General features: G+C 39.9%; 1 protein-coding gene across 2 annotated transcripts; it reads left to right on the top strand.

Annotated features, from left to right (window-relative positions):
- Positions 1–8274: 8274 nt before the first annotated feature.
- Positions 8275–15457, top strand: LOC115178188 (cysteine-rich venom protein ophanin). 2 transcript variants are annotated; one of them, XM_029739270.1, is made up of 8 exons: positions 8275–8367; positions 8693–8792; positions 10388–10488; positions 10676–10766; positions 11095–11237; positions 14201–14289; positions 14413–14495; positions 14679–15457. In XM_029739270.1, exons 2-8 carry the CDS (start codon positions 8729–8731, stop codon positions 14804–14806), a joined length of 699 nt encoding a protein of 232 aa, XP_029595130.1. In that variant the 5' UTR covers positions 8275–8367; positions 8693–8728; the 3' UTR covers positions 14807–15457. The 2 variants fall into 2 exon arrangements, with proteins under 2 accessions (XP_029595130.1, XP_029595141.1); XM_029739281.1 differs by lacking the exons at positions 8275–8367; positions 8693–8792 and adding an exon at positions 8825–8952.
- The last annotated feature ends 7486 nt before the right edge of the window (positions 15458–22943 follow it).

Below are 22943 nucleotides of genomic sequence, written 5' to 3'. Positions count from 1 at the left end.
AGATGTCGTGCTGCATGAGGCAAGTGGTTGTCACAACAGATACTGACTGGTTCTGATCCACGCCCCTACTTTTTCTAAAGGAATCTATTACCAACAGATGCATATCTGTATTCCCAGTCATGTGAAATCCATAGGTTAGGGTCTAATGAATTTATTTCAATTGTGTCACGCCCTGGCCATAGAGAGGGTTTTGTTCTCTATTTTGGGTAGACCAGGGTGTGACTAGGGGGGGCATTCTATGTCCTTTTTTCTATGTTTTGTATTTCTTTGTTTTGGCCGGGTTCGGTTCTCAATCAGGGACAGCTGTATATCATTGTCTCTGATTGGGAGCCATACTTAGGCAGCCTGTTTTCCTTTGGGTTTTGTGGGTGGTTAATTTCTGTTTAGAGTTGATGGTCCTGACAGAACTGTTTGGCTGTCGTTCTTGTTTTGTTTCAAGTGTTCTATTAAAATTAAGTGACTAGCACGCTCCACGCTGCGCCTTGGTCCACTCCCTTCGACAGCCGTTACAAATTGACTGATTTCCTTATATGAACTGTAACTCAGTAAAATCTTTGAAGTTGTTGCATTTATACTTTTATTCAGTATAATTAGGTCAGACAGCATACATTGTATTTGCTGCATCCCAAAAATGTATAGTGTGCAGAGAGGAAGACCCAGTTAACTTCTATGGGGGACACAGCCAGTGAAATATCAGGGCGGAAAATTCAAAACAAAATAATGTCATAATTCAACTTTCTCAAACATACAACTATTTTACACCATTTTAAAGGTAAACTTCTCGTTAATCTAACCACATTGTCCGATTTCAAAAAGGCTTTACAGCGAAAGCAAAAAATTAGATTATGTTAGGAGAGTACATAGACAAAAATAATCACACAGCCATTTTCCAAGCAAGGACATGTGTCAATAAAACCCAAAACACAGATAAATGAAGCACTAACCTTTGACGATCTTCATCAGATGACACTCCTAGGACATTATGTTACACAATACATGTATGTTTTGTTCGATAAAGTACATAGTTATATCCAAAAACAGCATTTTACATTGGCGCGTGATGTTCAGAAAATGTATTCCACTGGATATCATAAGGTTCCACTGGATATCATAAGGTGAATGCACCAATGTGTAAGTCGCTCTGGATAAGAGAGTCTGCTAAATGACATAAATGTAAATGTAGTCCCACCAAAACGTCCGGTGAATGTGCACATCAATTTACAAAAATACTCATCATAAACGTTGACAAAATATATAACAATTATTTTAAGAATTATAGATAGACTACCCCTGGATGCAACCGCAGTGTCAGATTTTAAAATAGCTTTAAGGAGAAAGCACATTTTTCAATATTCTGAGTACATAGCTCAGCCATCACGGCGAGCTATTCAGACACCCGCCAAGTTTGGGGCAACCTAAACTCAGAATTAGTATTAGAAATATGCTCTTACCTTTTCTGATCTTTGTCAGAATGCACTCCCAGGACTGCTACTTCCACAATAAATGTTGTTTTTGTTCGAAATAATCCATATTTATGTACAAATACCTCTGTTTTGTTCGTGCGTACAGATCACTTATCCAAAGGCATAACGCGCGAGTGCGGAACGAGAGACGAAAAGTCAAAATGTTCCATTACCGTACTTAGAAGCATGTCAAACGCTGTTTAAAATCGATCTTTATGGTATTTTTAACGTAAAATTGCGATAATATTCCAACAGGACAATAGCATATTCATTCAAGAAGAAAAAGAAGGAGGGGCGCACTCGCGGGACCGAGCATACCCAATCCCTTTGTTGCCAGGCAGACCACTCAGTAACTGAGCTCCTGTTATCTGCCCAGTGACAGAAAAATGCTCAAACCACTTTCTGAAGGCTTTAGACAGCCAATGGAAGCCTTGGGAAGTGCAACGTCCCCCACAGACACTGTAGTTTTGATAGAGAATCAAAAGAAGAACTACAATTCTCAGACTTTCCACTTCCTGCTTGGAATTTTCTCAGGTTTTTGCCTGCCAAATGAGTTCTGTTATGCTCACAGACACCATTCAAACAGTTTTAGAAACTTCAGAGTGTTTTCTATCCAAACCATCTAATAATTTGCATATTCTAGATTCTGGGCCAGAGTAGTAACCTGTTTAAATTGGGTACGTTTTTCATCCGGCCGTGAAAATACTGCCCCCTAGCCCAGACAGGTTAAATATACAAACATCACAAGTGTTCTTGACAGAGATGAATGATGGTAAAGGTGATATGACATTGAAAGACAAGACGTGGGTGCTTGGTTTCGGCATATTCTCTCATTGCATTTTAAGTGTGTTGCAGATAAAACATGTAAGAGGTTAGCATGTTTTGTTATAGCCTCTAACCTTCTCACTGACCACTATTCACTAAATAGAAACCATGGCATTATCAGGATTCATTTAGAAGTGTTCAGGGACTAGATAAGGTGCTTTCATTTCTAAACTGTAAAACAGACATGCATGAAAATAGCCACAAAAAGGTGACACCCTGTTCTGTTGCCTCATGAAACATTTGATCTAAAATCCAAAATGCAGATCCACATTTGACATTTCTGCTTCACTGCCCAAACACATATGGAGGAGAGTATAGCTGCCTCATCCTTTTAATAAGTGAGAATGCCCTCTAGTGTTTATTACTGAAGGTACAGCTTCACATGGCTCAAATATTCAAGAGACACTGGACAAATGGAACTGTACAGTCTGAGGACAGTTCAATATCTATAGGTCATACAACTGAGTGTGTGTGTGTGTGGGGGGGGGGGGTTAAGTTTGAGGAACTTAATCAGAAAATTTCAGGCTTCACTTATCTAAAAACAAACTGAACAAAGTGGATGGAGAGCAACAAAAAATGCCTCAACCTTCAATATATAAACGCAATAAAAAAATTAACAACAGAAATACTTCTCACCAAAGGAGATTTTGAATGAGGAAGTAAAATATTGTAAATAAATGTTCTATTGTCAAGTTCCTCCAACCTCACTTCACAATGAGTTGTGATATCCTTCTACCAATTTTTATAAAACTATGTGACAAAAAAACAAGATTCTTGTGAAGGTCTAATTACACAAAATGAATTATCGATGGCAATTGATTCCTTTCAGATGGGGAAAAGCCCTAGCCATGCAATTCCAATAGAGATATACATTTTTTATGAACTACCGAAAGATCCATTACTATCATGCTTTAAATTACTTGTATATAAATGGCAAACTGTCAGACAAAAAAAGACGGACCGATCTCTCTCCTACTGAAGCAGGAACCAGGGGGGCAGTACAAAGTACAACATTTGTGATTGCATGAGGCAATGTAGCATTCCACCATTCACATGCAATCACAAACTGGTTTGCGGCCCATCCAAGAAAGGTTTCCCTTTTCCTCCCCATCTACTCGCCTTTTTTTCTGCCTGGAGGTGGAAAGTGTATGCTCATCGGCCACATGACCAAATGTCCCTCCTGGATGTAATGGATGCTGGCTGCAGAGACTTCTCAGCTGAAGACTGCCAGGGGTGGATAAGGCATGCCAAGCATTTCTATCCAAGGTGCATAGCGAGAGACGACATAAGATGTGATGTGGACGAGAACATGTGGCCAAATGCTGAAGATTGTATAGATTAGAACAGGACCGTGCATTTTGTGTTTTTTTCCCCTCTGTGCCTTTTGTACTGTAATTGTGTTTTATTTTTACACATTTGGAACCAAAGGCCATGTATGTTGGGTTTTTTGTTGATCACCGGCAGCAATTTCATGTTGCTAATAAAGCTTTTACTGCAGCAATTCTGTCACTTACTATTTTTTCTACTCTACGTTCTATAAAGTAAAGATGACTCATTCACTTTTAGATAGTATGTTGCCAAAAATGCACACATTGTCACGACTTCCGCCGAAGTCGGCTCCTCTCCTTGTTCGGGCGGCGTTCGGCGGTCGACGGCACCGTCCTTCTAGCCATTGCCGCTCCATTTTTCATTGTTCCATTTGTTTTGTCTTGTTCCCCGCACACCTGGTTTACATTTCCTAATCAACTGCATATATATATTCCTCTGTTCCCGCCATGTCTTTGTATGGGATTGTTTTGTTACGTGTTTTGTATTGGTTTTCCTAGCTGGTTTTCCCCGAGTACTGCAGTGGGGGATAAAAGTATTTGATCCCCTGCTGATTTTGTACATTTTCCCACTTACTAAGAAATGATCAGTCTATAATTTTAATGGTAGGTTTATATGAACAGTGAGAGACAGATTAACAACAAAAAAATCCAGAAAAATGCATGTCAATAATGTTATAAAATGATTTGCATTTTAATGAGGGAAATAAGTATTTGTCCCCTATGTAAAACATGACTTAGTACTTGGTGGCAAAACCCTTGTTGGCAATCACAGAGGTCAGACGTTTCTTGTAGTTGGCCACCAGGTTTCCACACATCTCAGGAGGGATTTTGTCCCACTCCGCTATGCAGATCTTCTCCAAGTCATTAAGGTTTCGAGGCTGACGTTTGGCAACTCGAACCTTCAGCTCCCTCCACAGATTTTTTTATGGGATTAAGGTCTGGAGACTGGCTAGGCCACTCCAGGACCTTAATGTGCTTCTTCTTGAGCTACTCCTTTGTTGCCTTTGCCGTGTGTTTTGGGTCATTGTCATGCTGGAATACCCATCCACCACCCATTTTCAATGCCCTGGCTGAGGGAAGGAGGTTCTCACCCAAGTTTTGACAGTACATGGCCCCGTCAAATGATGCGGTGAAGTTGTCCTGTCCCCTTAGCAGAAAAACCCCCCCAAAGCATAATGTTTCCACCTCCATGTTTGACGGTGGAGATGGTGTTCTTGGGGTCATAGGCAGCATTCCTCCTCCTCCAAACACGGCGAGTTGAGTTGATGCCAAAGATTTCCATTTTGGTCTCATCTGACCACAACACTTTTACCAGTTGTCCTCTGAATCATTCAGATGTTCATTGGAAAACTTCAGATGGGCATGTATATGTGCTTTCTTGAGCAGGGGGACCTTGCGGGCGCTGCAGGATTTCAGTCCTTCCCGGCGTAGTGTGTTACCAATTATTTTCTTGGTGACTATGGTCCCAGCTGCCTTGAGATCATTGACAAGATCCTCCTGTGTAGTTCTGGGCTGATTCCTCACCGTTCTCATGATCATTGCAACCCCACGAGGTGAGATCTTGCATGGAGCCCCAGGCCGAGCGATATTGACAGTTCTTTTGTGTTTCTTCCGTTTGCGAATAATCGCACCAAATGGTGTCACCTTCTCACCAAGCTGCTTGGCGATGGTCTTGTAGCCCATTCCAGCCTTGTGTAGGTCTACAATCTTGTCCTTGACTTCCTTCGAGAACTCTTTGGTCTTGGCCATGGTGGAGAGTTTGGAATCTGATTGATTGATTGCTTCAGTGGACAGGTGTCTTTCTTACAGGTAACAAGCTGCTGTTAGGAGCACTCCCTTTAAGAGTGTGCTCCTAATCTCAGCTCGTTACCTGTATAAAAGACACCTGGGAGCCAGAAATCTTTCTGATTGAGAGGGGGTCAAATACTCATTTCCCACATTAAAATGCAAATCAATTTATAACATTTTTGACATGCGTTTTTCTGGATATTTTTGATGTTATTCTGTCTCTCACTGTTCCAATAAACCTACCATTAAAATTATAGACTGATCCTTTCTTTGTCAGTGGGCAAACAAACAAAATCAGCAGGGGATCAAATTCTTTTTCCCCCCAATGTATGTGTCAACCCGGAGTATGTTTAATTATTAAACATTTTTGCTTATTTGTGACTTTGTCACGCTTTGCACTTTTGCCTGTGGCTTGAGGTTTGTTGGACACTGTTGCGTCCGTCTGTTGTTTGCTTCTGCCGAATAAAGTGTGCGCCTGATCACAACTCTCTGCTCTCCTGCAGCTGACTTCAACACCAGTAGCGCATACGCTGACACACATTCAACACTCAACCAAAAAATGTAGTGGTTTACAGTAAAAGAAAACTGAAATATAAAAAAATATGGATTTCGTATTGTCTATTGTATTCAGGTAGAACTGAAACATGAAAAGTAATGCAGATTTTGTAATGCCATCAACTGGTAGTATTTTGAAAGTCGCTGTGCTATGATTGCCTATATGTTCCTCTTGGATAGAAAACATGTGTAAGTGTTTTTGACAATGATTAGATATTGAGTCGGGATTGCCGTGTTTTGATAGAGTTAGTGTATGTAGAGAAAGTGTTATTGTATTTTGAAATGTAGAGTTGGTGTTTAAGGAACAAAATGTGGTTTTGAGCATAACATTTACTATTTGCCTAATTGTGTGATGTTGCTGTGTTAAGACTTTAGAAAAAGTATCTTAATTAAGTATAGGTAAACGCTTGTTAGCAATTGTAAAAAACTGTAAATATTATTTAAAAGAGGCAATCAGGGATTGGTACATCCATTTTAGGACATTTCAATTAATATACTGTATAGCCATTGAGTCTTGAAGAATATAACTTACAAAATGGATTGTGATTTTATTTCAACTGTCTTACCACATCAGGACCAAAAATATAACAATTTCCAGAAGCTGAAAAGGACCCAGTTCTTCCATGGTCTGCATACTCATGGCTTGCATGTCACCCATTGAGCATATTTGGGATGCTCTGAATCGACGCGTACGACAGCATGTTCCAGTTCCCGCCAATATCCAGCAACTTCGCACAACATTTGAAGAGGAGTGTGACAACAATCGACAGGCCACAATCAACAGCCTGACCAACTCAATGCGAAGGAGATGTCGTGCTGCATGAGGCCAATGGTTGTCACAACAGATACTGACTGGTTCTGATCCACGCCCTTACATTCTTTTAAAGGAATCTATTACCAACAGATGCATATCTGTATTCCCAGTCATGTGAAATCCATAGATTAGGGTGTAATGAATTTATTTCAATTGACTGATTTCCTGATATGAACTGTAACTCAGTAAAATCTCTGAAGTTGTTGCATTAATACTTTTATTCAGTATAATTAGGTCAGACAGTATTTGCTGCACCCAAAAATGTATAGTATGTAGAGAGGAACACCCAGTTAAATATACAAAGATTACAAGTGACAGAGGTGAATGATGGTTAAGGTGATATGACATTGAAAGACATGACGTGGGTGCTTGGTTTCAGCATATTCTCTCATTGCATTTTAAGTGTGTTGCAGATAAAAAAAATACTATTCTCATCAATCTACTTATCCACTTTCTATGTGCCCTCTAGACATACAGTATTTCAGCCTTTTAGGGATAGAGGGAATCCGTTTGGAAAATACTAATTTCACCTTGATTATGCAGACATTTGTTTATTAGCAATGATACACAGTCAATTCAGTGATTTATTGGTTTATTAATAAAAGTTAATGAGATCTTGATTTAAAGTCAAGTCATAAGCATAATCAAATATTCTTATTGAGTGTGGCAGGTAGCCTAGTGATTAGAGCATTGGACCAGTAACTGAAAGGTTGCTGGATTGAGTCCCCGAGTTTACAAGGTAAAAATCTGTCGTCCTGAGCAAGGCAGTTAAACCACTGTTCCCTGGGTGCCGTGGGTGTTGATTAAGGCAGCCCCCCACACCTCTCTGCTGCAGAGGGGTTGATTTAAATGCGGAAGGCATTCAGTTGTACAACTGACTAGGTATCCACTTTATTTGTTAGGGGCCTTTCTGAACACGCCAAGTCACCTTGCATCATGATTAGGTGTACAAAATGATATCCAACTGTATTATGTCAGTTGCCAACAGGTCATTTTTAAAGAAATGCCTCTGACCTCAGAGCAGTTATTATGCGAAGGATAAATCCTTCTATATTGACTGAATTTATACAACAGGATTTGGTCATACACACTAAACAGTCATTATTGTGGCCCAGACACATTGGCTAGACAGACCCCAAAGGCAAAGTCTTCAAAGGCTAGTTAATCTGACTGACAAAAGTGCAAGCTAGAACAAACTCAAGGAAGACTATTTGCCATTGTGAGCTCCCTAATTGGTGTACCATTCCAAACAAAGAAATGCATCCACTCATATGCAGTCAACGCCATCCATAATTGTTCTTTTATTTACACTAGTATTTACAGAGCGCTTCTCCTTTCTTTGTGGAGGGCTGCAGAGTGGAGAAACTACACCCCATTCACTTACAAATTCATATTTACTTCTGTCAGCTTCTCAATGCTGGTTTCTGGATGCATTGTTGTTCTGCATCTATTGTGTAATATTGACAGCCTCCGCATCATTAGTAGTGCAAAAAAAGGTGAGCCTACCACAGTCACGAATATAGCCCGGCGTTGCCTATAAAAGGAAAAAGAACAGCATCAAGCGACACTCAACCTCTTGAAGACCCATGATCAGGTAAGCCTCTTCGCTCTGCAAGAATTACAGATCTTTAGAGCATTAACTATTCGAGAACACGCATGTTAAAATATGAATTGATCAGTCTCCGTGGTGTGCAAAGGCTAGTCTCTTGATTCTCAAAGGATTTCCTATTTTTATTGTTTAGTAAAATTTTCCGCTTATGGCTATCAATGTGAATAGGTTAGTGAGAAAAGACAAAAGTTGATGTTAAAATAAGGTAACAAAAATGCCATAGATGCTATCATACAGTTGTGCAAAGGTTCTGACAACAGGTCAACTAAGGCAAGGTACTGCATACTGATCATGTGGATTCTTATTCTAGATAGGTGCAGTCTCTCTCTCCCGGATTTCAGACACAATGTTTGCGTTATTGGTTTGCATCCTGACACTGCATGACGTGTACTCCGCGTGCAATGTGGTAAGTACTCCTACTAATTGCTGAAAAGAAAACCACATATGTAATCTGAAACAGTACATTAGATGTGAGGGCAATTACATGTTAAAGTATTTATGAAAGATCTTATTCTGAAAGCTTTTCATTCTTTCCCTTGAGCCATCTCCTACTGCTATGTCCACAGTCAAGTAAGTACAATGCCTTACGAACATTCTAACACAGCGCCCAGTGAAAGTCTACACACCCCTTGCACAGCCTCCGCATTTTGCTGCCTTAACATTTAAAAAGCGATTCATTTTCATATGTTCCCCAACCTACTCCAGATTTTAAAAGTGAAAGACTGTTATAGAACATTTTCCAAATCAATTCTAAATTAAATGAAAATGTCTTGATTGCATGTCTTGACACCCCAGAGTTCATACTTGGTTGAAGCACCTTTGGCAGCCCTTAAAGCATTGAATCATTTTGAATAAGATTTGACCAACTTCGCACAACTCTTAGTGCAACATGTATTCATTGTTTTGTCAAAATTGCTAAAGCTCAGTAATTTTGGCTGGGAATCAGTGATGGATAGCAACATTCAAACCTTTTTTAAGGAGATTTAGTTCAGGATTGAGACTGGACCATTGAGGAACAAGTAAACACCTCTTGGAAAGCCATTCAGGTATGTCTTTGGCATTAAAATAGTTTAATAATTTTCCTGAGAAAAAAAAACAACCTCCTGGTTGGTATTATGGTGGCAGCATCATGTTATATGTATTGCTTGTCATCGGCAGGGACTGGGGAGTTTGTCAATTTCAAAATAAATATGAAAGCCGCAAATCCCAGGTAAATATTGACCAAAAAAAACCCTCCTCAGTCTTCTGAAAACCCTGGGATAGAGTTGTATTTTTCAGTGAGACAATTATACCTAATCTTATGTCAGACACACCCGAATAGATTTCCAAAAGGTGTTGTGTCGCCGAGTGGTCTGGACTCAGTCCTGACATAAATTTGCTTAAAAAGAGGTTTAAATATGCTTTCCATCAATGATACCCAACCAAATTTACTGCGCTTGAGCAATTTTGACAAAAAATAATTGGCATATGCTGCCCTAAGAGTTGTGCAAAGTCGGTAGAATGTTATTCTAAATGATTTACGTCTGTAATGGCTGCTCCACCAAGTATTAACTCTGGGATGTGAAGACATACGCAAAAACAAAACATCTTTGTTGTTGTTGTTGTTGTGTGTTTACATTTTCTATAACTTTATTTTACTTCAGAAAGGTGGAGTAGGTTGAGTAGATCTGTACTGTAGGAGAGAAAAAAAACACCGCATTTAATCCCTTTCAATTTCATGCAGCAAAACGTGAAGACTGCAAACGATGTGTACTTTCACTATCCTCTACCAACATGATTCTAAACTAATTAAACTGGATTTAGTCATTACACACAGTGTTTAATTCATCACGTGCTGTTTTTCAAAAGAAAGTGGATTGATTTGGGACTCATAATCAAGATGTTGGAAAAGATATTAGGAGTAAATAGTTGCTTTGTATTATGGTTTAGTGAAGAATTTACCTGTGGGGTAAGTAATGTGCATATAATCCCACAATATAATGTGTGTGTGTGTGTGTGTGTATAGAAATTTGCCCGAACACCACAGTAGTTCAAGCTGAGATCCTTAACCAGCACAACGCCTTCCGGAGAGCGGTTACGCCAACTGCTGGAAACATGCTCAAGATGGTACGCTTTCATGATTCATATACTTTCCATCAGTAACAACCTCAGAATCAATGTTTCCATCGTAAAGGGTATAATCCCTGATATGTAATTCATAGAGCAGCCCTATGGTATACTCCTTGGACACTAGTATGTGGATGTCAGTCTTGTGGATGGCATTATTCTAGAGCTTTTTGTATCTGATCTTCAGAACTGGAGTGAGGAGGCAGCGGCCAGTGTTCAGGCTTGGGTTGACACCTGCTCCATGGCTCATGGCCCACCCAGCAGTCGCATGCTTGGCGGTACGGTTTCCCCTTTGTCTCTCCTTGACATCTCTTGTTTTTCCTCTGATGTAGAGCAAACTAAGACAAATATATTTTATTGATTCATGCAACTCAAGACTTTCGCTGCAATGGTATCAATGTGAGCGCAATCTTAAGCTCAAATATATTTTGAATGTCATGATTTCTTATCACCAGTGACAATGGTAGCTAACCTGGTATCTTATATTTGTTCACATCTTAAATCCTGCATTCAAATACATTTTAGTCAACTGTTCCAGCTTGATTTCACTGTTACACACCTACAGTATGTAGTAAACATTTCCATGCATGCTTTACTTTTGAACAGATTACGAAATGGGTGAGAACCTGTTCATGTCCTCCACTTCTAAGAACTGGACTGCAGTAGTTACAGCCTGGAACAGTGAGGTCAAAGATTACTCCTATCCCAATGGATCTATCAATGGGAAAGAAATCGGCCACTACACACAGGTAACATTCATCTTATGTGCAGATACATTATGACATGAAGAAAGTATTCAGACCCCTTGACTTTTTCCACATTTTGTTACGTTAGCCTTATTCTAAAATGGATTAAATAAAACAACTTCCTCCACATACAATACCCCATCATGACGAAGCAAAAACAGTTAAAAAAAAAAAATGTTGCACATTTATTAAAAACAAAAAACAGAAATACCTTATTTAAATAAGTATTCAGACCCTTTGCTATGAGACTTGAAAACAGGATGCACCTGAGCTCAATTTCCATTGATCATCCTTGAGATGTTTCTACAACTTGATTGGAGTCCACCTGTGGTAAATTCATTGATTGGACATGATTTGGAAAGGCACACACCTGTCTATGTAAGGTCCCACAGTTGACAGTACATGTCAGAGCAAAAACCAAGCCATCAGGTTGAAGGAATTGTCTGAGAGCTCCGAGACAGGATTGTGTCAAGGCGCAGATCTGGGGAAGGGTACCAAAAAAATGTCTGCAGGTCCCCAAGAACACAGTGGCCTCCATCATTCTTAAATGGAAGAAGTTTGGAACCAACAAGACTCTTCCTAGATCTGTCTGCCCGGCCAAACTGAGCAATCAGGGGAGAAGGGTCATGGTCAGAGAGGTGACCAAGAACCCGATGGTCACTCTGACAGAGCTCCAGAGTTCCTCTGTGGAGATGTGAGAACCTTCCAGAAGGACAACTATCTCTGCAGCACTCCACCAATTAGGCCTTTATGGTAGAGTGGCCAGACAGATGCCACTCCTCAATAAAATGACACATGACAGCCCACTATGAGTTTGCCAAAAGGCACTTAAAGGACTCTCAGACCATGAGAAACAAGATTCTCTGGTCTGATGAAACCAAGATTGAACTATTTGGCCTGAATGCCTAGCGTCACATCTGGAGGAAACCTGGTACAATCCATACAGTGAAGCATGGTGGTGGTGTCAGCATCATGCTGTGAGGATGTTATTCAGCGGCAGGGACTGGGAGACTAGTCAGGGTAGAGGCAAAGATGAACGGAGCAAAATACAGAGAGAGATCCTTGATGAAAACCTGCTCCAGAGTGATCAGGACCTCAGACTGTGGCAAAGGTTCACCTTCCAACAGGACAACGACGCTAAGCACACAGCCAAGACAACGCAAGAGTGGCTTCGGGACAAGTCTCTGAATGTCCTTGAGTGGCCCAGCCAGAGCCTGGACTTGAACCCGATCAAACATCTCTGGAGAGACCTGAAAATAGCTGTGCAGCAACATTCCCCATCCAACCTGACAGAGCTTGAGAGGATCTTCAGAGAAGAATGGGAGAAACTCCCCAAATACAGGTGTGCCAATCTTGTAGCATCATACCCAAGAAGACTCGAGGCTGTAATCGCTGCCAAAGGTGCTTCAACAAAGTACTGAGTAAAGGGTCTGAATACTTATGTAAATATGATATCAGTTTTTCTTATTTGATAACAGATATCAGTTTATCTTTTCTGATAACAAAAAACAGTTTTTGCTTTGTCATTATGGGATATTGTGTGTAGATTGATGAGTCAAAAAAAAACTATTTATCAATTTTAGAATAAGGCTGTAACCTAACAAAAAAAAGTAAAAGGATCTGAATACTTTCCAAAGGCACTGTGCAACATCTGATCAAATCACAGGTTCTATAGGCCCATTTATAGAGAAACAGTCTGAGGCCGATATCAAAAAGAACAATAAGTTTAATGAATCAGGTATAACTTTGCTTGTTTAAAAAATGTACAGTAAAACAATCCGAAAACACACCTCCGTTCCTTTCACTGGATGGCTCTATCAATTTCTAAATATCTACAGTGCTTCCACAGAGACAACTGACCATGTTCACAACGGACCAAAAACAGTGACAAACAACTTCTGCATGAAAGAAAACAGCAGTTAGCCACTGCATCTACACAAACACTAACTATTTTAGAAATACAAAATGGATTAACTTAAACAGTCACCTTAATGGAGGGCTTTCAACATACTGCTTGGACCCCCATGAACATCTCTCCAAACACAAAGACAACTGCACCATAACTTTCAAAGTAATACATGTGCTGTCAAATTTGAATAAACAAACACAGATAGAGAAATAAACATACCTTGTGAACCGATTCGACCACACCCAAAACAGAGTGCACAGCAACAACACTATACAGTCATAACACTGGACCTTTAGGTACAAAAGGACCCGCAATGGACTATGGGGTATTTTTTATACATTTTACATGTCCACCACTAATTAGGGTCAGATAGGAAACACACACCAAAACTGCAGTTCATATTCTGTCACGTATATTTTCAGGGATATTTAATCGCATATACCTGTTGACACCAAAGGAGTATACTTACAAAATAGATTACTAACTTATTGACATTTCTTTTGGTAGCAATTTCAGTCATTGTATTGTACATACACTGAGTATACCAAACATTAGGAACACCTTCTTAATATTGAGTTGCACCACCACAAACTGGTGCACCTGGCACCTACTACCATACCCCGTTCAAAGACACTTACATCTTTTGTCTTTCCCATTCACCCTCTGAATGGCACACGTACACAATCCATGTCTAAATTGTCTCGAGGCTTAAAAATCTTTCTTTAACCCGTCTCCTCTCCTTCATCTACACTGATTGAAGTGGATTTAACAAGTGACATCAATAAGGGATCATAGCTTTCACCTGGAATAACCTGGTCAGTCTATATCATGGAAAGATCAGGTGTTCTTCGTTCTTAACATTTTGTATACTGTATATTGTTATGGACCATTGTGCTACACCTGCAATAACACCTGCTAAATATGTTTATGCGACCAAGAAAATGTGATTTGATTTGCTGTATGGTAGTCAGAGAGGTGTGTAGTTACCGACAAGTGTCATCATGGTTATTCGCCAATGAAACTCTGATAACACTAAACTGCATTTCCTTTCATATAGGTGGTTTGGAACAGTTCATACAAGGTTGGCTGTGGTGTGGCCTTGTGTCCTGGTTCAGTCTACTTCTATGGATGCCAATACTACAGAGCGTACGTTGCGCCAATCACACCCAAAATGCACCTAACACCTGTGTACAATTTCACCCTATTTGCTATAACTGGTAGTGGAAGGAAGGCATCATCCAGCAATCATTTCAATACTTTGGTTAACAGGGGAAACTACAAAGGAGTGGCTCCATACAAGGAAGGAGCTACATGTGCTGACTGCCCCAACTCCTGCGAAAATAAGCTTTGCAGTAAGTATCAGACAGGATGCAAACACATGCATGCCGTCTAAAATCTTACCAATATGACTCAGCAATGTTAGTGATGCCTTTTAAAAACATGTTCACACGGTTCAATGTACAATAATCACCAACTATAAACTGTCAACATACAATGAATTGACTGCCAATGTTTATTCTCATGTGTCATTTCAGCCAATCCCTGTCCTTACGTAAACAAGTATGCCAACTGTGACGCCATGAAAAAACAGGCCGGGTGCACCAATCCTTTGGTGTACGCCTGGTGTCCTGCCCTCTGCCTGTGCACCTCCCAAATCACATGAAACCGCCAGACCTCTTCAAAATGGTCCACTGAAAGATAACTTTGAATGATTCCTCTGTTGTTTCCTTGTCTATGAGAAGATACACCTGGCTGATCTTTCTACTGTACTTCTGGTGAAGTCAGTTAATTTGAAAAATACTAACTATCACTAATAATATCTTAATTATCACTGTAGGTCTAAGGTACAGTTAAAACATTAAAACATTATTCTTATTCTGGGGGTAATATAAGGTGTCTAACCTATAGTAACTAATGCTAGTTGGAAGCGTAGCAATTTATTTTGTTCCCTTTTATTGATTTCAATGTCTTCATACCAATTTGACCCCCCAAAAAATCTGCATTTGATTTGCATGCAAGTTGAATAAGAATATCTTCTACATTTTGAGAAGGCAATATTTCCATCAGTTACTGTAACAGTGAACATTTTGAGAATTCAATTTCTGCTAATAAACTACACAGTAATACGGTTATACAGAACTGTAATACCTCAAGACATTGAACTTTAAGTTGATTCAGGGCATCATTTTATGTTTGATGAAATGCAAGGAATGCTGCTCATAATTTTCTCTATCAACATGAAACGTTTTCACGTGACAGAATTATATAACCCTTATTGTTTTCCTCAATCACATTAAATGATCATGAAGATTAATTCATGGAGTCTGTGTTAATGGTTTTACAACCCCTCAAAGCGCAACCTCTTCTTATGTTTTTAAATTGGCAACTGAGGTGATGGAAATAGAACCAAAGGCCTCAGTAACTAGTCACTCAGATAGTCAGCGTCACCACCAGATGCCTCTGTTGTACAACAGTAAATTCTGTATCAGAATAACATGACTCTCTGCAGGCTTGATATACACCGTCCCTTCTCATGTCCCTTACAACATCCTGGAACTGATCAATAGGTCTTTTTAACAATTGATTTATGTGAACTAATCCTTAATAAGAATAAAATTGCACATGACTTTAATAAGAACCCTGAGAAGGCAACACAAGGTGGAACTGGCACGCTGATATAGAGGTAAGGTATTCTGCAGTATATTTAATGTCTGGAAATTGATGCAAAAAGGTTCAATTGAACTGTTTATGGTCATGTCTAATTTGTAGGCTACATAAACTTCAGCAATGCCTACCCTCCTGCACATAAACTCAGACATGGTTAACTTTGAGTAAAATATTAGAATGTAAACTGTAAGGATCCTTTTTGAATAGCTAAAGTGAATAAGAGCTGCTACAAGCAAAACAATGAATTATACTGTTATCTGTTTCAATAACTCTATAGGCTATGCTATTGAAGGAACATATAGTCTTCTGTTGATAATTGACATAAATACAGCATATTGATAACGTCTCAGATTGACATTTTTCAGACCACAAAATGCTATATTTTTACCCAGGAAATCATTTGGATTGACACAATCTGAATTAAATCCAAGATCTTAACATTTGCTGATTAACATACCAAGCGAAAAATGTGTAAGATTTTAATATATTACAAGTATACAAAAAATTATAATAATACACATTGAATACGAGATGTATTTTTCTTGTATATCTTAAGTATACTATAACTATAATATCATTACACTTATCATTACACACTTATTAAAAGTGTACTTTAAATTAATTGTTTTTAAGCTTTTAGCATACTATAAATATACTATCGTCAACCTTCAATACACTTATTCAAAATATAATTTAAATTAATTGCTTTTCAGTCTTTTAGTATACTATATGTTCACTATCTTTAAACTTAAACACACTCATTAAAACTGTACTTCAATTTGAAACGATTTAATTGTCATTTTAGTATACTAATTCAAAATACACTTGGAGTTGTTTTTAAATTGAAGCATTGATTAAAAAAAATATATATATAATTTTTTACCCCTTTTTCTCCCCAATTTCGTGATATCCAATTGGTAGTTACTGTCAGAGTCTAGGTGATGTGGGTAGGCGGAGTCAGGCGCAGGACACAGAGATGAGTAATAATAGTAACTTCACTCAAAAATAATCCTCTAACAAGGAGAACGAAAATCCAGAATCACATAAACGAGACAACTGACAACAATAAACACGCACAAAGCCATGATGGCTCCAGAGGGTTAAATAGGGAAATAATTCAAATGAAATGGGAACCAGGTGTGTACAATACAGACAAAACAAATGGAAAAAGAAATGTAGATCGGTGGAGGCTAGAAAGCCGGTGACGTCGACCGCCGAACGCCACCCGAACAAGGAGAGGCACCAACTTCGGCGGAAGTAGTGACAGTTACAGTCTTGTTCCATCGCTGCAACTCCGGTATGGAGTACCTTGAGACAAGGGTTATGGTCCAAACACTTAAAAGACACACCCTCGTCCACTCACCCTCGCCTTATGCCCTTGGGGGAATCCCCGTCGCCATCTTGGAGGGTGGTCCAAATGATTAGCCAAGCAAGGGAAGTTTGCAACGTAAGGCCCTCAGCCCTCGTTTTTAGTTGGCTTTGCGAGTGTATAATTATGTTCACTACAGGGGCCTGAAACTCTCCATAATTCAATTTGCGACGATTGTACATCCGCTAAGAAAAGTCAGCGAAAACTTAAATACAACATCAATGGAGAAGTCAACATACAAGTGTAAGTAAAATGAATGCAAATACTGTAAGTTAGAAATTGTGCTACTAATGCACATGACGGCACAAACACGTCTTGTAAAAAGAAAATATGTTTTTGTTTGGTTATGTTTTTGAAATTGTAGAAATTAAACATTTTCCTTCAGAATTTCCAACTAGGCAGGCTAACGTTAGTTAGCTAATTAATTTGCTAATTTGTAGGTGTATATTAATAATTATATATTTAATATAAGTAGACATGCAATCATAATTGAATGTAGAGCATATAAAGCACCCACAAGTTACCGGTGGCTGAAAACACAATCATCGCTGGATGAATGAGTGACGAATTTCTGGCCAAGGGTGGTCCATTTAAAAATCATTCCTGCCTCCCTCGCCCCTTGCGTATACTCGTCAGACGTCATCAGAAGTGTCCACTTAATTTGAGGGCTGAGGGGATAGGGTGTGTCTTTTAAGTGTTTGGAATGCAGCCAAGGTACAGACTTGGGAGAGGCGAAGGTCGAGAGCCAAGCATCCTCCGAAACACAACCCTGCCAAGCGACACTGCTTCTTGACACACTGCTCGCTTAACCCGGAAGCCAGCCGCACCAATGTGTCGGAGGAAACACTGTATAGCTGGCGACCGAAGTCAGCGTGCATGCGCCCGGCCTAGGACAGGAGTCACTAGAGTGCGATGGGACAAGGACATCCCAGCCGGCCAAACCCTCCCCTAACCCGGACGACGCTGGGCCAATTGTGTGCCGCCTCATGGGTCTCGAACCTGGATCTGTAGGGATGCCTCTAGCACTACGATGCAGTGCTACTCGGGAGGCCCCGCATTGATAATAAAAAAAAAAAACTCTGCTTGTGAGTGATCAAGTACATTATAAGTGCCTTGCAAAAGTATTCATACCCCTTGTATTTCTTCACATTTTATTGTGTTAAAAAGTGGGATTAAAATGTATTTAATTGTCGTGAGTTAACCTGAGTTAACCTGTTAAAATACTCTAATGTCAAAATGATATGATATGATATGATTTTTTTTATGACTAACCCTTCCTCTGTCCCCCATACATACGACATCTGTAAGGTCCCTCAGTCAAGTATTGAATTTCAAGCACAGATTCAACTACAAAGACCAAGGATCTTTTTGAAAGAAGGGCAGTGATTGGTAGATGGGTAACAATCTCAAACCAGACATTGAATATCTCTTTAAGCATGGTCAAGTTATTAATTATGCTGTGGAATATGTATTAAACCACCCAGATACATTAAATATACAGTCGTCCTTCTGAACTGAGCTGCAGGACAGGAATGAAACTCTTCAGGGATGTTACCATGAGGCCATTGGTGATTGTAAAATACTTACTGAGTTTAATGGCTGTGACGGGAGAAAACTGAGGATGGATCAACAACATTGTCGTGACACAATAATGATTTAAATGACAGAGTGAAAATATGAATACAAATATACAGAATATTCAAAAAAATACATATTGTATGCAGGCACTGAAGTAATACTGCAAAAAAACTAAACGAAAAGCGTTATATTTGGGGCAAATCCAACACATCACTGAGTAACTGCCCCCTTATTGTCAAGCACGGTGGTGGCTGCATTATGGTATGGGTATGCTTGACATCGGCAAATACTGGGGAGTTTTTCCCGGATAAAAAGAAACGGGATGGAGCTAAGCACAGCCAAAATCTTAGAGGAAAACCTGCTTCAGCCTGCTTTACAACAGATACTGGGAGAGGAATTCACATTTCAGCAGGACATTAACCTACAATACAAGGACAAATCTACACTGGAGTTGCTAGACCCTGGTTTGATTCCAGGCTGTATCACATCCGGACGTAATTGGGAGTCCCATAGAGCGGCGCACAATTGGCCCAACGTCGTCTGGGTTTGGCCGTGGTAGGCCGTCATTGTAAATAAGAATTTGTTCTTAACCTACTTTCCTAGTTAAATAAAGGTAACTTTTTTTTTTTAAATAGCTGAGAAGATGCCATGGTCAATCAAGGTAACCTTTATATAGCTAATGTGATTAATGAGCAGAAGTGTATTGAAAAACTATACTTGAAACATAAAAAAATGTTTTGTAAAGAAAACAGGAATTCTAATTCAAATACCCTTTTAGTATATTTCTAATTGTGAGAAATACTGTATACATAAAATGTACTTAAGGTGTATTCAAAGTACATTTGTTATGCTCTTTATCTAATATACAAAGAATATACTTAATCACAAAAGTTTCCCAATTTAGATCATTTTAAATGTAGTTAATAAACTAAACGCTAATAAAATTGACATTACATGCAATAAATATTTAACATGTCTCCAATTTAAATACACTTAAATATGTTAATGAAGTATGATTTTAGTATATATATACTTTTTAATTCCCGCTTGGGATGTCTAGCATCCCTGGTTTTCCTTGTATAATTCAAACATTCCTTTTTGATGTATAACATTCTACAACATATTTGATGATTTATAATTGATAGGCGATTCAGAGAAAACCTAGATCGTAACCTATATTGATTTGTCTAGTTAAATTTGTGCCAATGGAGCTGTTACTTAGTGATGTTTCAGTTTCACAATGTGTTTTGATCAAATCAAATGTATTTATAAAGCCCTTCTTACATCAGCTGATGTCACAAAGTGCTGAATAGAAACCCAGCCTAAAACCCCAAACAGCAAGCAATGCAGGTGTAGAAGCACGGTGGCTAGGAAAAACTCCCTAGAAAGGCCAGAACCTAGGAAGAAACCTAGAGAGGAATCAGGCTATGAGGCCAGTCCTCTTCTGGCTGTGCCAGGTGGAGATTATAACCACTGAGATTATAACAGAACATGGCCAAGATGTTCAAATGTTCATAGATGTCCAGCAGGGTCAAATAATAATAATCACAGTGGTTGTCGAGGGTGCAACAGGTCAGCACCTCAGGAGTAAATGTCAGTTGGCTTTTCATAGCTGATCATTCAGAGTATCTCTACTGCTCCTGCTATCTCTAGAGAGTTGAAAACAGCAGGTCTGGGACAGGTAGCACGTCCGGTGAACAGGTCAGGGTTCCATAGCCGCAGGCAGAGCAGTTGAAACTGGAGCAGCAGCATGGCCAGGTGGACTGGGGACAGCGAGTCTTCAGGTCAGGTAGTCCTGAGGCATGGTCCTAGGGCTCAGGTCCTCCGAGAGAGAGAAAGAAATAAAGAATTAGAGAGAGCATACTTAAATTCACACAGGACACCGTATAAGACACGAGAAATACTCCAGATATAACAGACTGACCCTAGCCCCCCGACACATAAACTACTGCAGCATAAATACTGGAGGCTGAGACAGGAGGGGTCGGGAGACACTGTGGCCCCGTCCGACAATACCCCCGGACAGGGCCAAACAGGCAGGATATAACCCCACCCACTTTGCCAAAGCACAACCCTCACACCACTAGAGGGATATCTCCAACCACCAACCTACCATCCTGAGATAAGGCTGAGTATATACCCAAACATACCCTTGTAAAACTGACCATCCTACCGATCCTCGACTTTGGCGATGTCATTTACAAAATAGCCTACAATACCCTACTCAATAAATTGGATGCAGTCTATCACTGTGCCATCCGTTTTGTCACCAAAGCACCATATACTACCCAACAATGTGACCTGTACGCTCTCATTGGATGGCCCTCGCTTCATACTCGTCGCCAAACCCACTGGCTCCAGGTCATCTACAAGACCCTGCTAGGTAAAGTCCCCCCTTATCTCAGCTCGCTGGTCACCATAGCAGCACCCACCTGTAGCACGCGCTCCAGCAGGTATATCTCTCTGGGTACCCCCAAACCCAATTCCTCCTTCGGCCGCCTCTCCTTCCAGTTCTCTGCTGCCAATGACTGGAACAAACTACAAAAATCTCCCTCACTAGCTTTAAGCACCAGCTGTCAGAGCAGCTCACAGATTACTGCACCTGTACATAGCCCATCTATAATTTATCCCAAACAACTACCTCTTCCCCTAGTTTATTTATCTATTTTGCTCCTTTGCACCCCATTATTTCTATTTCTACTTTGCACTTTCTGCAAATCTACCATTCCAGTGTTTTACTTGCTATATTGTATTTACTTCGCCACCATGGCCTTTTTTTTGCCTTTACCTTCCTTATCTCACCTCATTTGCTCACATTGTATATAGACTTATTTTTCTACTGTATTATTGACTGTGTTTGTTTTACTCCATGTGTAACTCTGTGTTGTTGTATGTGTCTGCTTTGCTTTATCTTGGCCAGGTCGCAATTGTAAATGAGAACTTGTTCTCAACGTGCCTACCTGGTTAAATAAAGGTGAAATAAAATAAAATATAAAATAGCCCACAAAGATCTCCCCCACGGCACGAACCTGAGGGGGGGGGGGGACAGGAAGATCATGTCAGTGACTCAACCCACTCAAGTGTCACACCCCTCCTAGGGATGGCATGGAAGAGCACCAGTAAGCCAGTGACACAGCCCCTGTAATAGGGTTAGAGGCAGAGAATCCCAGTGGAGAGAGGGGAACCTCTCAGAGGCTGCAAGGGCGGTTCGTTGCTCCAGTGCCTTTCCGTTCACCTTCACACTCCTGGGCCAGACTACACTCAATCATAGGACCTACTGAAGAGATGAGTATTCAATAAAGACTTAAAGGTTGAGACCAAGTCTGCGTCTCTCACATGGGTAGGCAGACATTAGGCTAGAAATTCTAGGGACAGTTAGGAGGCCTGCGTCTTGTGGCCGTATTGTACGTGTAGGTATGTACGGCAGGACCAAATAGGAAAGATAAGCAGGAGCAAGCCCATGTAATGCTTTGTAGGTTCGCAGGAAAACCTTGAAATCAGCCCTTGTCTTAACAGGAAGCCAGTGTAGAGAGGCTAGCACTGGAGTAATATGATCACATTTTTTGGTTCTAGTCAAGATTCTAGCAGCCGTGTTTAGCACTAACTGAAGTTTATTTTGTGCTTTATCCGAGTAGCCAGAAAGTAGATCATTGCAGTAGTCTAACCTAGAAGAGACAAAAGCATGGATTCATTTTTCTGCATAATTTTTGGACAGAAAGTTTCAGAGTTTTGCAATGTTACGTAGATGTAAAAAAAGCTGTCCTTGAAACAATCTTGATATGTTCGTCAAAAGAAAGATCAGGGTCCAGAGTAACGCCGAGGTCCTTCACAGTTTTATTTGAGACGACTGTACAACCATCAAGATGAATTGTCAGATTCAACAGAAGATCTCTGTTTCTTGGGACCTAGAACAAGCATCTCTGTTTTGTTTAAAAGTAGAACATTTGCAGCCATCCACTTCCTTATGTCTGAAACACAGGCTTCCAGGGAGGGCAATTTTGGGGCTTCACCGTGTTTCATCGAAATGTACAGCTGTGTGTCATCCGCATAGCAGTGAAAGTTAACATTATGTTTCCGAATGACATCACCAAGAGGTAAAATATATAGTGAAAACAATAGTGGTCTTAAAACGGAACCTTGAGGAACACCGAAATTTACAGTTGATTTGTCAGAGGACAAACCATCC

Source organism: Salmo trutta, chromosome 3 (genome assembly GCF_901001165.1).
Source record: "Salmo trutta chromosome 3, fSalTru1.1, whole genome shotgun sequence".
In the NCBI taxonomy this organism is placed as follows: Eukaryota; Metazoa; Chordata; class Actinopteri; order Salmoniformes; family Salmonidae; genus Salmo; species Salmo trutta.
This window is presented reverse-complemented; position numbering and strand designations above follow the sequence as displayed.

Excerpts from the sequence above, each read along its gene's own strand:
- LOC115178188 (XM_029739270.1), top strand. The coding sequence starts at position 8,729 with ATGTTTGCGTTATTGGTTTGCATCCTGACACTGCATGACGTGTACTCC. Across the intron at positions 8,793-10,387 it reads CTCCGCGTGCAATGTGGTAA|AAATTTGCCCGAACACCACA; the intron begins GTACTCCTACTA and ends GTGTGTGTATAG. Across the intron at positions 10,767-11,094 it reads CAGCAGTCGCATGCTTGGCG|ATTACGAAATGGGTGAGAAC; the intron begins GTACGGTTTCCC and ends ACTTTTGAACAG.